At 46.2% G+C, this 15,053-nt stretch overlaps 1 protein-coding gene and 1 long non-coding RNA gene across 7 annotated transcripts in view; both read left to right on the forward strand.

Annotated features, from left to right (window-relative positions):
- Positions 1-1,284: 1,284 nt before the first annotated feature.
- Positions 1,285-8,915, forward strand: LOC114583917 (uncharacterized). 2 transcript variants are annotated; one of them, XR_003703612.2, is made up of 3 exons: positions 1,285-4,091; positions 4,515-4,725; positions 5,432-8,915. It is a non-coding gene; the product is annotated as an uncharacterized LOC114583917 (long non-coding RNA). The 2 variants fall into 2 exon arrangements; XR_013390710.1 differs by having other exon boundaries at positions 1,285-4,725.
- Positions 8,916-10,242: 1,327 nt separating this feature from the next.
- FRMD5 (FERM domain containing 5) overlaps positions 10,243-15,053 on the forward strand; it is a 129,011-nt gene continuing 124,200 nt past the window's right edge. Inside the window, exon 1 of one of the 5 annotated variants that reach the window (XM_028706130.2) lies at positions 10,243-10,561. In XM_028706130.2, the coding sequence (XP_028561963.2) occupies positions 10,460-10,561 (102 nt within the window). In that variant the 5' untranslated portion in view covers positions 10,243-10,459. The remainder of the gene's footprint in view (positions 10,562-15,053) is intronic. The other 4 variants (XM_077919113.1, XM_028706129.2, XM_028706128.2 and 1 more) reach the window with 4 other exon arrangements.

Raw genomic sequence — 15,053 nt, forward strand, 5'->3', positions numbered from 1 at the left:
TTATTTGTGGGGCATAGGAATTCGTTCATATTTTTTTTCAATATATAGTCTGAGGGATGGTGGACCAGTCCATGGCTGAAAAAGTTTGCTGAACCCTGAGGTAGATGGACCACTGGTCTGACTTCGCAAAAGTCAGCTCCCTGGGTCCCTATCTTATTTCACATTTTGAAAACACCATTGTTGAAGGCTTGCTCTGTGTTTGTCTCCATGTGGCTTGGGCACCATCTGCTGGGCAAGGAAAGGGAGTGAGGAAGCTGGCCCCATGTGATGCCATCCTTGATGACAGCTTCAACCACTCTGAAGTGAATCTTTATATGGATCTAGGAATAACGGATTATGGGCAGGGACACTGTTAAACTAATGCCCAAATGACTTCAGTTTCCAGTTGGCAACACTTCCTGGACATGATAAACATAAAGGTCTGTACAGTGTTGTGGCATGTCTTTAACTTTGCCAGAAGTTCCTGGCTCTGCTTAAATACCTTCAGCAAAGGAGAGCCCACACTTCCTGAGGCAAACAGCTTGTATCATTAGGGACTGTCTCCTCATGTTTCCCCCAAATCAGCTTCCTTGCAATTTCCACCTTTTAGTCCTGCCTTCTGGACAAAAGAAAAAAAGTGTGCATGATCGAGTCTCTACCCCAATGTTGTTTAAAGCAATTAAAACGTTTATCCTAAAGTCTGCTTAGTCATTTCCATTTGACTTTTGTCAAAAATCGTGGCAGTGTGTGCTAAATTATGTAGATGTTTGTGTGTAGCTTTGATTGGATGCCTTCTAATTTTGACAAGTACTAAACCAATGTACCCCATTTTCTTCTTCAAGCTATTCATCCTTCTTGATTTTGTGCCTCCCCCTCTTCTATCAGCAGTCTATTACTATTAATTTATTTATATCCCACCTTTTCCCCAGATCAGGACTCAAGAAGACTTACACAAATTAAAACAACATAGATAAAATACTGAAGGCTATAACCGTATAAAAGATAATAATTAAAAAGTAATTAAACTGTTATAGAATTAAACAATATACAAACAGATCTATTAAAACACAAATAGTAAAAACAGCACAGTGCTATTTAAATGCCCATTTCTTTAAAAAAAACATTCAGGCTGCAAAAGCCTATTGCAATAAAAGAGTCTTCAACAGCTGGCGGAAGGGTCTATTCTACCACAAGTTATCACTGGCTAATCTCTATTTATGGTTACCACAAATTCCCTTTCCCCTATATCTTCTGGCAAGTACAGAGGGCTTTGGAGGAAGCGGTTCTGTTCTCTCTCCCCCCCCCCCCCCCCCCGCCGCCACCCCCACTATAGCCTGTACTAGGACTGGGCGATATCTGGTTTTCAACATCACAATATATCGCCAGCTAAATATAATATATCTGGTGGTAGAGGGTCTTGCTGGGCCTGTGGGGGGGGGGACCATACCTCCCTGCAGCGGCGGAGGCTGCACCCCGCTTCCCCATGGCAGCAGAGGGTCTTGACGAGGCTCCCTGCAGCGGTGGAGGGCCTAAAATGTAAGGAAGTGGTAGATTCAATTAAAATATTAAATAAACTTCCATATATTATATTTAATATATTTTAAACTAATTTATGAGTAGTTTAAGTGATTTACTAGTCAAGTTGCATCTGCTTCCCCACTCAGAGGTCTAAGTGGAATCTGTGCATGCATAAGCCCCACTGAGTTCAAAAACTTCTACTTTCCTGAGAGTAAACCCCAATGAATTCAGTAGGGTTTGCTTGTGAGTAGACATGCATTTGCTTTCACCGCTTACTGAAAAACACCCTCCCCATCATTTTTGCACAGTACTTAACCTCCCATTTCAGCATAAGGCAGCCAGCTAAATCATCTCCCGTCCACTCGCCCCCACCCCCACAGAAGGGCCCCCCCAGAAGCCCTCATCCCACCAATATCTCCATTTTTATCAAAAGGAGGGGAGGGCAAGCAAGCATACAAAAAGGTTGTCTCCTTTAAATTAAAAAACACCATTTATAAAATGGAGGAAAGCTATTTAGGGGAAACCAACACCACCAGAAAATAAAAATTAAAACTCTTCCCCCTCTTTTTTTTCACTGGTGAGGGAAGAAATAAGTGCTTTCTAGTTCTTTGTTTACTTTGCCTCTTTGATTGTCTAGCATGGGGGGGGGGGAGGTCTCTTCTGTATTGTTAACAGGCTCTGCATAAATACTCTGCTTCAGAGTATCTGACAAAGTGTGTATTACATACGAAAGCTCATACCTTGAAAGCTTATATTTAGTTGATTTTTAAGGTGCCACTGGAATTATTTAAAAAAGATTTTTTCATCTTTCATCTTGTTATTTATTAAGGCTCTGCATAATTACAGTAGCTGAGCTCTTAAGTCAGTGTTGGCCAGCACTGTGGAAAGATATGGTGAGTTTGCTGGTTTGTGTGAGGGGTACAGTGGTACCTCGGGTTAAGTACTTAATTCGTTCCGGAGGTCTGTTCTTAACCTGAAACTGTTCTTAACCTGAAGCACCACTTTAGCTAATGGGGCCTCCTGCTGCTGCTGTGCCGCCAGAGCACGATTTCTGTTCTCATCCTGAAGCAAAGTTCTTAACCCGAGGTACTATTTCTGGGTTAGCGGAGTCTGTAACCTGAAGCGTCTGTAACCCGAGGTACCACTGTACTCTCTTCATTTCTTATTAGTTAGGAGGGAGGAGGGAAGGAGCAAACAAAGCTGGAGACACCCTGCCTGCATATTATCTGTAAAGTATCTGTTCAGCTGAGCTACCCCCTGGGTAAGTTTCCACCTTTTTCACTGGTATATCACCTTCAACGGATATGGTGATTTATTGCACATCCCTAGCATGTACAAGGCATCTTTCGGTGCTTCACCCCACTGCCCCAATTTCATTATTGCATTTTTATTTTGCTATCATCTACTCCTTGCAGCAGTCACCTTCAACATGGCTGACATGTTATTGTCACGGTTCAGCCCTGCACAGACATCAAACCTGGAGTCTCAGAGGAGCAAAGAGAGTACCCCTCTTCCAGCTGTAATAAAAAATTTAAGGTCTTATATATATAATAATAAATGTTCATAAATGTACCAACCAAGCACATACATAGATATGTGGACCACATGTCTGGAGCAGCACAGGAATACAGTCCTGAAACCGTTTGGACTCCCAAACTGACCAAATGTTTTCTCTGCAAGGAGGGAGGGGGTGAGGGAACCTTCCCATTGTCTCAGGAATTGGGTAATCACCATCTCAAAGGAATTGCCAGACTGCCAGGAAAGACAGATAACCTGGCAGACAGGAAAAACAACAACATTCAAATTCCTGTTGTAGACCGCCTTTTCTGTGATGTAGGTATGATGTTTGTGGGCGGTGGTCTTGGGTTACACCCCTTCTGTGATGTATGTGTGATGTATGGAGGGGGTGGTCTTGAGCTCCAGGGAAGGCAATTTAAAATGTCTATATAAGGGCAGGCACACCTTTGTTCTGGGTCCTCCTTTCTCCTGCGTGCGAGGGGAGCACCCTGTTGCAACAGTTCAATAAAGATCAGTCCTACTAGCTGCTTTGCTTCTCAGTATTCTCTGGTTGGCCTCTGTTATTTTCTCCTACCGATGGAGAACCTACAAAGGGCTCTATAATGGCTCTTGTGTCCCCCATAAGGGAATAAGGGCAGATTTTGTTTACAACACAGCAGATCACTGGATCCAGATACCCCTGCCCCACACCAGCTACCTGGGTTCCCACCAACCTCTCAGGATCCACACACCCCCTTCCACAAACATCTTTTTCTTTCTTTTTTATTGAATTTGTATCCCACCAGAGGTCATTGCCTTCATCCCTTATTAGTTTCAGTTTGTGGTTCAGTCTACATGCCCAATAAGAAAAAACTTCCAAACTGAGACATACTGTAGGTGATGTTTATGATGATTATTATTTGGTGTGGCTATTCTAATAACTTAATCTTTTATTTTATTTGTATAGACACTGAACTATATCCTTGCTCTGGGATTGCATTTGCTTCCCTGGCTGCCTGGTTAACCTGGTCTAACTGTCCCAAGCCATGACCATATTAGCTGAGGCAGTTTGACATCTGAGAACATTGCAGATTCAGGTCTGTTTGAAAGGTTTATTCTTATACTGCCAGTCAGCAAGATGCAGCAGTCCACTCCTGTCCTTTCATTTCTGTCTGAATCTTGCCTGACACTCGGGGTATTTGCATTGCTCTTCTCCTCTTTTGCAGTGGCTCACTCGTGTTGTTTATAGTTCAAGACAGTGAAAATAAACAAGTTACCGTAATTTTCAGGTCACTTCCTGAGTTTTGCTTTTGTAAGACACCATCTTTAATAACTGTGTTTGTTTGTATTTCTTTTTGGCTGCTGTATATTAGCCATGATTCTAAATCTACTGAGTTAATGCCCCTGTCATTAGGTAAAATTTAGCAAAGCAAAAGAAAAGGCACTTACATTATTTTAAATCCCAGTAGCTCAAAATATAACATTATTAGACAAGAGATCAGTAGCTGTTTATTTTTCAGATTTGAAGAAAGAGGAAATAAATGCTTGTAACTAGTAGATCATGAGGACGGTATGAAAAACTGTGCATCCAATGGTATAATTGGTCCTCATGGGTCTATGGAGCAGCATATAATACTTGGAAGATGGAAAGAACAGATTGAGAGTCTGTAAGACTTCCACAACAGACTCGAGTGAAACCCAAAATGACAGAGCCAGGCTGTTCTGCTACAGGTAAGTGGAAAAGAGTGAACAATCTGCACTTTCCTTGCTAAATGCAATATACAAAGAACAGCAGCCCATTTTCAGTGAGACATGTAGAGCCCTGCAGATTTTTTTACACACTGCCCGTAACTGGCAGAAGCAGAAAGAAACTCAAACTTATCAAAAACTGCAGGTGTTCTTAAGAACGCTTATGCTACTGTCTTACCTAAGCTGGCCAGTTTTTATTAAAGCAGATGCAGGTGGTTGGGAGACGCATAAGGGTTTGTGTGCCTTGGGGTATGGAGTAAACTGCTGAGCAGCAAGCCAGCCAAACAGTTGAAAATTTGGCCAGAATTGCCAGTCATTTTATGAAGGTTTTATCATTTGAAACCTCAAACAGATGGCACATGAAAAGCCATGGTGGTGGTGCCCTGCTAATCCAATCATCGTATGGCATGTAGAGGACAGTTCCAAAGGGCTGTGTGAAAAGATGCAAAAAATTGAAGGGTGGGAATAATTATAAACAAATGTGGGATTGCACTTCTCCAATATAATTTTATGGATTTTTTTCCAAATTAGCTTTTAATTAAATAGTTGCATTGTTTCATGTATTGACTTCCCACCCTCACCACCATTGTGTTTTTATTCAAACTCTTCCAATGCATTATATATCAAATTCTTGTCTATTACCAACTTCCTTCTAATACTTTATCATTTTTCTTCCACTGTTCCTAAGGGATTGCATTTTTCTTAATGAAAACAAAGAAGGAAGTTCATGATTACTGACAACACCAAGGTTGCAGGTTCAATCCCTGTATAGGACAGCTGCATATTCCTGCACTGCAGCGGGTTGGACTAGATTATCCTCAGGGTCCTTTCCAACACTCCAGTTCTATGATTGGTGGCAACATTAATGCCAAGTTGAAACATCTGGTTCAGGCTTGCATGAAATGCCAGCAAATGGCACCTTTTGTTCAGACAGAAGGTTGTGCTTGTGACAAAATGGGACCACTGGATATAGTAGGCACTGTTTGAAGCAGCTGCATCATCAGGTCCTCCCCAAAATGACTTGGCTGCATCCTGTAGAACTGCCATCTTAAATCTTAGTGTTTTCATGTTTGCGCTTTGGTCCTCCAGGCTCCAAATGCACATATCCAGGAATGCAGATAATGAAGAAAATGAGGGTGGGCTTGCTTGCTTACTTGTTTCATCTTGGGAGTACAGAAAGCCCGAGTTCCTTTGCAGTGAGTGATGGATGCTGTCTTAGAAAAAGGCACTTCTTCCTTGACCATATCAAGTTCTGGTAATACTTCAGCCCCCTCAAACGGTCTGCATCAAGTTATTTATAACCATGTTTTTATTGGAAAATTGCCATATACTGAGTAAAAACACTCAAGGCATCAAGGTATTGATTTTTTAGATGACATCAATATAAACAGCGCTGAATCTTCCTAGATTGTGTGTGAGGAAGTGTGAAGCGTTTTACGTGTAGCAGCAAATACACAGTTCCATTGAGTGTTTTGCTTACCAAGAAAGTAGGAATGAGAGTGAGGAATACCAAAAGGAAGACTGCAGCATTTATTTACTTGGTTACCCCAAAGTACCAACCATACTCTTTTCAAGTCACACTCAAAACATGCCATCTTATTCTGAGATTCATGAGTGTCTGGTTGCTAATTGGTTGCTGGGGGGGGGGGGGAGAGACAACAAAGTGCTGCTAACAGAACTGAGTTGTTGACTGTTTACTGTAAGGCGTCAGTGTGGTGTAGTGGTTAGAGTGTCAGACTAGCACCTGGGAGAGCAGAGTTCAAATCCCTCACTGAGTGACCCTGGGCCAGTCACTCTCTCAGCCTAACCCACCACATCGGCTTGTTGTGAAGTAAAGATGTAGAGAACTATGTCTGCCACTTTCAGCTTCTTGGTCGAAAGGTTGTACAGTATATAAATGTTGTAATAACTGGGGCATTATTTAAAAGCCAGATTGGTAAAAGGCAGCTTTTTCTTCACAAAATTTGAATAGTAGTCAAGGAAGTTTGAGACAGCATCTTGGAGCCTTTCCCCAGCTCTTTCGGACAGGTTTCAAGTTTGGTGACAAAAGGGCTCTATAATGGCTCTTGTGCCCCCCATAAGGGAATAAGGCCAGATTTTGTTTACAACACAGCAGATCACTGGATCCAGATACCCCTGCCCCACACCAGCTACCTGGGTTCCCACCAACCTCTCAGGATCCACCCCCCTTCCACAAACATCTTTTTCTTTCTTTTTTATTGAATTTGTATCCCACCAGAGGTCATTGCCTCCATCCCTTATTAGTTTCAGTTTGTGGTTCAGTCTACATGCCCAATAAGAAAAAACTTCCAAACTGAGACATACTGTAGATGATGTTTATGATGATTATTATTTGGTGTGGCTATTCTAATAACTTAATCTTTTATTTGATTTGTATAGACACTGAACTATATCCTTGCTCTGGGATTACATTTGCTTCCCTGGCTGCCTGGTTAACCTGGTCTAACTGTCCCAAGCCATGACCATATTAGCTGAGGCAGTGTTCTGATAAGGATGCAACCTAGGCACCAATGAAATCCGTTTAGCTAATTGATATTTTGCCTTTTAAACCTATCAGTTGATCCAAAGTAAATCACTATATCATGAAAAGTCATGGTAGGCCACTGCCGCCCGCCCCCCCCCCCCCCGGTCAAATTGCCTGCCTTGTTGATCTGATAAAGCAATGCAACAGGTAAAAGCATGAATGTGCATTCAGTGTGCATGGAGCCATGCTGTGCGTGAGCTGCTGGGAAGGCATCCATTCCAACTGGGTCTTTGAAATCAGACACTGGAAGATTCGAGCAGAGTTCAAAGCAAGGAATGCCAGGAGTAGTTTAGCTGAAATGCAAATTAAATCCAGTGCTTGTCAAATGCTGTGATGTTGCCGCACAGTGGATGGAGGAGAAGGCCAGCCTTGGTGCTGTGACTAGCCTCAAGCTATGACTGAATTTGCTTACTCGACCACTGAGGGACTCTCTTGCCTCATACAGAACAAAAATGTTCAGCAGGGCTTCTAGATCCAACTCTATGAACACACACCACTATAGAAAACACAGTATACTTGACACAAATAAAAGATGAATGCTCTTGCGTAATAAAGCATCGGTTTCCATTCTGCCCCATGTCTTTCGCATGAAGTGCTGTTTCCATTCCACTGCAGTTTAGCTTCCAATGAAAACTATGTTATCTGTCTTGCTGCCGGCTGTGGCAAAATTCTGTGTAATTAATTACAATTATGTCATTCCACATCATTTAAATGCAAATGGAATGCAGTGCAAATGGGTGTAGTAGGTACTATTTGTGAACTGAAAACAACAGTGAATACTGATTGTATTGACTGGATTGATTTCCATTCCAGACATGGGACGAAAAAACAGACAGAGTTAATTTCTGTTCTTTTCTGCTGAAATTCTCCAACAATCCGACTCTTCGGATGTTTGTGCTTGTGCGTGTCCCAGGAACAAAACTGATGTTCCTGTGTGTGCATGTACATGGCTAGCCAATGATCAGGATGGCTGCTTCAGAGCACTAGAATCAAGAGACAAGCCCTTTTGGCAGGAAATCTTGAATCTTATCAGTGATATAATTAGATCTAATATCGCTTTAGACCCAAAGTAAATGTTCCTTGGTAGCCTAAAAGGTATCATTTGGAAGACAGATTTAAGAACTCGCTTTCACATTAACTCCAGCAAAGTTGGTGATAGCAATTAATCAGATACAATGTAACAGTACATGAAAATCTGAAATATAGTTTTTTACAAACTTAAAAGTACACTGCTGTCAGAGGAGGATGAGCTGATGATAGATGTATCAAAAGATGGAGTTCATTTATAAACTACAGTATTGGAATTTGAAATTTCTAGATAATATCCAGCTGTACACTTTAACTCAATGTGACCTGAAGTGATAACTGGATGATTGTTTCTGTATTATTTAAAGTGTGATATTATCATTATAGGCAGAACTTTCTGATTATATGTATGTAAGCCAAGGGGTCCCAAAACTGTGATTGACAAACTTTATTTAGGTGAACTATAGCATGCCTGCATTAAATATTCATATTGATTTTAATTGCATTTTAATTGCTGCTTTTATTTCATATATTGTACTTTATTGTATTACAATCAGATTTGTGTGATGTACCCTTAAACCAACAATATATTATGAACTCATGAAGCTGTAACCACTAAAAACACACCAGTATCAATATTTCTCAAGAGGACTCCATGCTCTTTCACAAGCAAGCTGCCAAACATTTGGGCATCCGTTATAATTGGGGATCCCCCTTTCAACATTAAAATTCAGGGCCTGATGCCATGTTCTAGCATGACTCAAATATATATATATGAGAGATCACTTGGAGCACTTAAGAGCTGAAACTCTAGGTGAAGAGGAAGATTAGGCTGACAGCTCCAAATTCTTCTATTCGATGTATAAGTGATCCCACAGGTCCAAAACGAATTTACAAAACAACAGATCAGATATCAGGAATGAATTTAAATTGGGAGAGTGCACCAGCCGGAAGATAATTTAGCCCCCAATTGGATGGTTTAGGAAACAGTCTGACTAGGCTTGGAGGCTTTCCAGTTCAGCTCTGATGTACCAGTTCGGGAAAACCAAAGACCTGTTCCTCTCTGTTCACTCTTAGGGGAATTAAAACAAAAAACAACGGCTATTACCGTACTCCCCCTTCCCTTTTGACGGAATTGGATGAAATTTACAGACGGGCGTTGGGGGCTCGGGTTCGAGCCGCCGCTTCTCCCAATCTCAGCAGGCCTGTCTGGTTAATTTTCACTCACCCGCTTTTGAAGGTTTGTGGCCTTATGGCAAAAAGGCAGAGAGGCTTTGCTACAGCTGGCCAGAAGCATGTCCCATGTTTAACTGGCCCTGAATCCTCGAGATGCCCGTCTTTCCCTGGAGCCTTCCTGCAGAGGAGGAAGTCCTCCTCCCCCCCTTGGGTTGTTCTCCCTTGGAGGTTGCCTCCCCCGCCCCCGTTCCTCTGAGCACATGCCTGCCTTTTCTACCCCGCCCCCTCCTTTGTACCGGGACCCGTAGAGGGTCAAGGCCAAAGGCAGCAAGAGGCGAGCTCTCGGCAGTGCCCTGGAGAAGCGCTCTGCCTCGCAGGCAAGCTACCGGCCGGGCCCCCCAGCAGTAAAAACCCGGGACTCTCCCGGCCTGCAGTCTTCTGGGGGGGGGGGCGGGGGTCCTGCTGCTGCTGCACGGGAGCGCTTGTAGACACCACCGCCGCCGTCGCTGCTGCTGCAATAACTGCGGGTGCTGCGCGCCCTGGTCACCCGCAGCAGCAGCAGCAACTGCAAACGCAGCGCCGGCGGTGGGCGCGAGGAGGAGTCGTCCAAGAGCGACCCTCCCAGGCGGCGCCCTATTGGTCGGCGCCGAAGCCCGTCAGACGCGTTGCGGCGCTGGGATTGGCCTTTGCCGCGGTCGACGGCCGCCCTAGCGCAACCTTCCCGCCTCTCCCTCGCTGCGCCCGACGCCGCTGCACCGCTCCAGCCTCGCGCCCGCCTCCTCCCGGCCGGGCTTTGTGCGGACGGAACGCGAGGAGGAGGAGGAGGAGGAGGCGGCGGCAGAAGCGGCGGCGGCGGCCAAAGGCAGGCGCCCACCATGTGAGAGGCCCGCTCGCCGGCCCGCCGGAGCCGCGCCGCCTCCCCGCAGCAGCTCCTCCTCCTCCTGGTGGCCGGGCTGCCGGCAGGCAAAGATGCTCAGCCGGCTGATGAGCGGCAGCAGCAGGAGCCTGGAGCGCGACTACAGCTGCACCGTCCGCCTCCTGGACGACAGCGAGTACTCCTGCACCATCCAGGTGCGTCCCGGCGCCGGGAGACCGACTGACCGACCGAATGTGCAGTGGGGTGGGGGGGGGGAGATGATAGGACCGCCGCCGCCTTTCCGGGCACCCGCGCCCCGACGAGCCCGCTCGCCTCCTGCCCCAGCCGTCGGGGAGGCAGCGGGGATCTCCGCCCGTTCTTCCGCCCGCCTTGCCCAGCTTGCCGGAGGGCAGAGCGGCGCAACTTCCCCGCTGGCAGCGCTAACTTTGCAGCCGGCGGCGGCGGCGGCGCAGAACAAAGCGGAGGCGAGACCTGTGGCTCTCCTGCCGCCGCCGCCGCCGCCGCCATCCAGGCGAAGGAGCCGTGCGCTCCTTGCCTCTCTCTCTCTCTCTCTCTCTCTCTCTCTCGGGGCGCCCTCTGGGCTGGCGTTGCACCAAAAGGGGGGCGGGGAGAGAATTCCGCCTCGGCTGCAAAGCTCCGTGCCTTTTTGGCTAAAAGGGGGTGGGGTGGGGGGGGAGGGGGTGTCTCCCCCACCCGTCGGTGTTCCGTCCCCAAGGGTGGGAAAGGAGCTGTAAGGGAGACCCAGCAGACCCGGGGTGGTAGAGAAAGGGCAGAGCGCCCGAGAGAAGAGGGGCGCCCGTAGGAGAGCACAGACCTCTTGGGGGCTTCTGCTTAGCCTGGGACCAGCGAAAATCTGGGCAAGAGGGGGGCGACCTCTTTTGTCTCCAGAGAGCGGGGCATGGAGCACCCTCTCTCCCTTTGGGGGCCCCTCCTGGCTTCCAGCAGGACGGGCTCCGTAATTGGGTGCAGCAGAGAGCCTGAAAACACCCCAGGCTGGCTAGCTCCCGAGAGTGGCAGATCTTCTTAGGAGAGATAACGACGTGCCCACAATTCTTTCGCCTTTAATGGGGTTGGATGCATCTTATTTTTCTTTAATGGGGATGCTCGCTGAACTCTTTCTGTTTGCATTGCCATCATCTTGGGCAGAGGGGAGTAGGGCCAGATCATTAAGACTTATGGGCAGCAGCCGAAAGGCTGAGGGCCCCCCCCCCCTAGCCCAGGGTGGGCTCAGTAGTTCCTCTCCATTACATGGAGGCATTAAATCTCATGGGGGCCCTTTTTCAGACTCCCCTGGACCCACTGTTTAGTCTAGAACCTAGAGGTTAGGCTATAATTCCCACTGACACCTACTTTACTTTGTAGGCTTTTGTTGATCTAGCCAGAGCTTTCCCCATGATCCCCCCTCCCCCAATCCTTGAGGACTAGACACTTTTTCAGTTTTCACTTGAAGCAAATGGTGCAGTTCTCATGTTGTGCTTGAGCAGTAATGTCCTAGGTAGGAGATCTGGAGAGAGGGGGAGATATTGAAGCACCTGCTCAGGTGATCTGTAAAGGTAATCGGGCACATTCTCTTCAAGGTCACTGGAGGAACGACACCCATGCCGGAGAAAGTCTCTCTTTACACAGTCTGCTCTCTTCTCTCCTCTCCCGCTTTTTTTTGACATGTTGCATTGTCAGCGCGTGTCTGTTTTACCCCTAAGGATGTGCATTAATTTTTCTTAGGTGGCATTTCTCTTTCCACATTGTCTGTTGTGAGCACAAAGGCCTGGATGTGGCTTAATCACAGCACCCTCGGCAGAAGGGGGGTGCGTCCCTTGTGTGTTTCCAAAAGCTGATGTACCATTTCAAGTGAGAGCCCAGGTGGACTGAAGGCAGCTTCATCCTTGGACTCTTCTGAACGAATGTGGGTCTTGCCAAGCTCGTAGTAGCAGCTGCTGCTGCTGCTACTGCTGCAATGTGTGAGCAGGAGCGAACGCTGGCAAGGTTTGGGGCTGAATGTGTAATTCATGCATCACTCCAGCTGCCTCTAATAATGCAATCCACGTTGCCTTGGAAGTAAGACCTGCTATGTTCACAGGGGCTAATTCGTAGGTAGGAGTGCACTGCAGCCTAATTTTCCTCTGGCTTTCTCTGTGCATTGGTAATGCCAAGTATTGCAAAGCCCCCTAGGATGTGTATCTGTGTCTCGATATTGCGTGTAGACATCTACAATACATTGTTGGCTTATTTGCTACAAGGAAGAGTTTTGGGACACAAAATTCTTGCTTGTAACCAGAGGGGGGTGGGCATTAACAGATGCTGGTTTCGGTCATTTGCCGAGGGAATATTCTTTGTTCTGTGGATCTCTTTTCTGCCACACTCTTCAGATGACAAACTGACTCCTTCTGTTTAACCCCAATAGACTTTTGTGTATGCTTAATCTGGGATAGAATGTCTATCAGGTAAATGAAGTGGATGAACAAGGTTGCAAGGTGGGGGCCACACGGCATATAATGTTTTGGTTTTGGCTTCTGGTGGGGAAAGAAAATTGAAGCCACCTTTTGCAGTTGATGGAGATTTCTGCCTCTTGTGCTGCTGCATCCAGTGTGTGATCCAATTGCTTGGTTCTGGTGGTTCCGCTGCACTGAGGATAGAAATGATTAGCTGGTGTTCCTTTGGCCACCTGGGTGGCTGCAGTCACATCTGCGCCTGTCTGTTTGCGTGGATCAGGGGGAGAGAGTGAAAGATTGTGAACCCTGTTTTTCGCATGCTCGGTCTGAGGAAAAGCATTTGCAGGCTGTGAGAAATGGACATCTGTATGCACAATGGTGATGGGTAATGTTTCACAATCGAGAGGAATTGCTGCCTGCTCGGTGTGCAGTCTTGCAAACCGAGAGTGAGTTCTGAAGGTCATTCCTTTGGAAAATGCCGAATCCACTTACTTGGGTTCAGGGATTTGGTTTCAAGAGCATTTTTAAAAAAAACACCTATATGCACCATTTTGACTTTTTAAAAATATGAATGCAGGTATATGCACTTTCTTGTCCCTCATACTGTTTTAATTAAGTCAGGCAAAGAATAATAGGTTTCCAAGACAGAAGATATATTTGAACACTCACTGTTGGAGATTTAGTTGAAATGATTTGTATAAATGATCTGTCCATACTCATGGCTGTGCTGTGTTTGGATTGGGGTGGTGGATTCAAATGATGGCAGAGCCCATCTGAAGTGCGTGTCTCTTTTTGTGTTGGGGAGCATTTGCCTTTGAGGGAGGGTCCCGCTCCGCTTGTCAGAAAGACCCAGTAGTCTTCCAGATAATAGTGGATATGAATCCATCAGCACTTCTGGGGGGCTCCTGAAAAACTGGCAGTGGTACAGTTCTGGTTTGTGCCTGACCTGTGATGGAGAATAAATCCAGGTACCACATTAGATTATTTTTAGAGGAGTGGCTGTGCTGGTCTGTGTTGTAGCAAAGGCAGTGAAGAGTCTTGTTGCATCGTAAGGAATCTTTTGGGTGGGATGATTTCAGGCATAAATCCGTGCCGATGGCTGGTGATTCTTCAAAGGTGGGGGGCTCCAAGCCTCACCGCTTCCAAGTACCGCTCCCACCATACCTCACTTCAACTCTACCCAAAGTTGAGGGGAAAGAGATGAGAATTGTAGAGCCCAATTTTGCAGCGGATGAATGGGTAAAATAATTCTATTGCTCCTGGATTCCTTCCCTGTTTACTGTGGCTGTGTTCACACCCTCATGGACTGGACACTCACTGCGTTTCTGGGGCTGGGCTTTTAACCCGTGTTCACATGATGTTATCCAAAATGCAGTTTTAGCTTCTTTCTGAAATCAGTGTCAAACTGATGGGACTGTCCCCTGCCTTATATCCCGGAGAGCTGCTGCCGGTCAGTGTAGCCAACACTGAGTTGGATGGACCAATGGGTCTGGCTTGATATAAGGCAGCTTCCTGTGTGCTGCAAGAGCCCAAACCCTGAACCATGCTGCTACTGCTGCTCTGCTTTCGTTTAAGAATATGCTTATTTAAGAAAATATTCCTGCATTGCAGGGGGTTGGACTAGATGACCCTTGGGGTTGTGTCAAACTGCATAATTCTGTCTCCTCTCTTTTCAGATTAATTTCCCTTCTCAGTTGGATTTAATTTTAGATTGGATTTAATCCTAAGGAGTTAATTTTCGTCCTGGACCTTCCCAAAATAACCCCATTAATGAATTATCCCTGATTCATTTTTTCCCTTTCCAAAAGTAAATTTCTCTCATGTTCCCTACATTAATGACCTGCTCTCCTAATGCAAGAAAAATGAAAAATCCCCTTCACTCATCCTGGCTGCCCTTGAATGCAGCCTGAACCACGGACATCTCTGTTCTTCCACCTTCCAGAGGCAGGACCCCAAGACCCCCAAGAGAGAGCTGTGGCATTGGAAGTGGATGGGTAGCAGCTGTCTCTCCATCAGCCTCCCACCAACCTGCCTCGCTGTGATGCTGACACTCTTGCACGGCAAATAACCGCGGATGTGCTGGGGCTCCCTCTGGAGGGGCTACTGCCTGGGAGCAGACCTCGCAGGCCCCACTCTGCCTCCGCCACCGCCAGTGCCGAATTGACTGTCGATCTCGTACAAGCACTGTAACTAAAATTCACTGTTTGTTCATTTAAGTCCCAAGCATTTTCACCGATAACGTTTGGAGGGGTTGCTT

Source organism: Podarcis muralis, chromosome 14, assembly GCF_964188315.1.
Source record: "Podarcis muralis chromosome 14, rPodMur119.hap1.1, whole genome shotgun sequence".
Lineage (NCBI taxonomy): Eukaryota > Metazoa > Chordata > Lepidosauria > Squamata > Lacertidae > Podarcis > Podarcis muralis.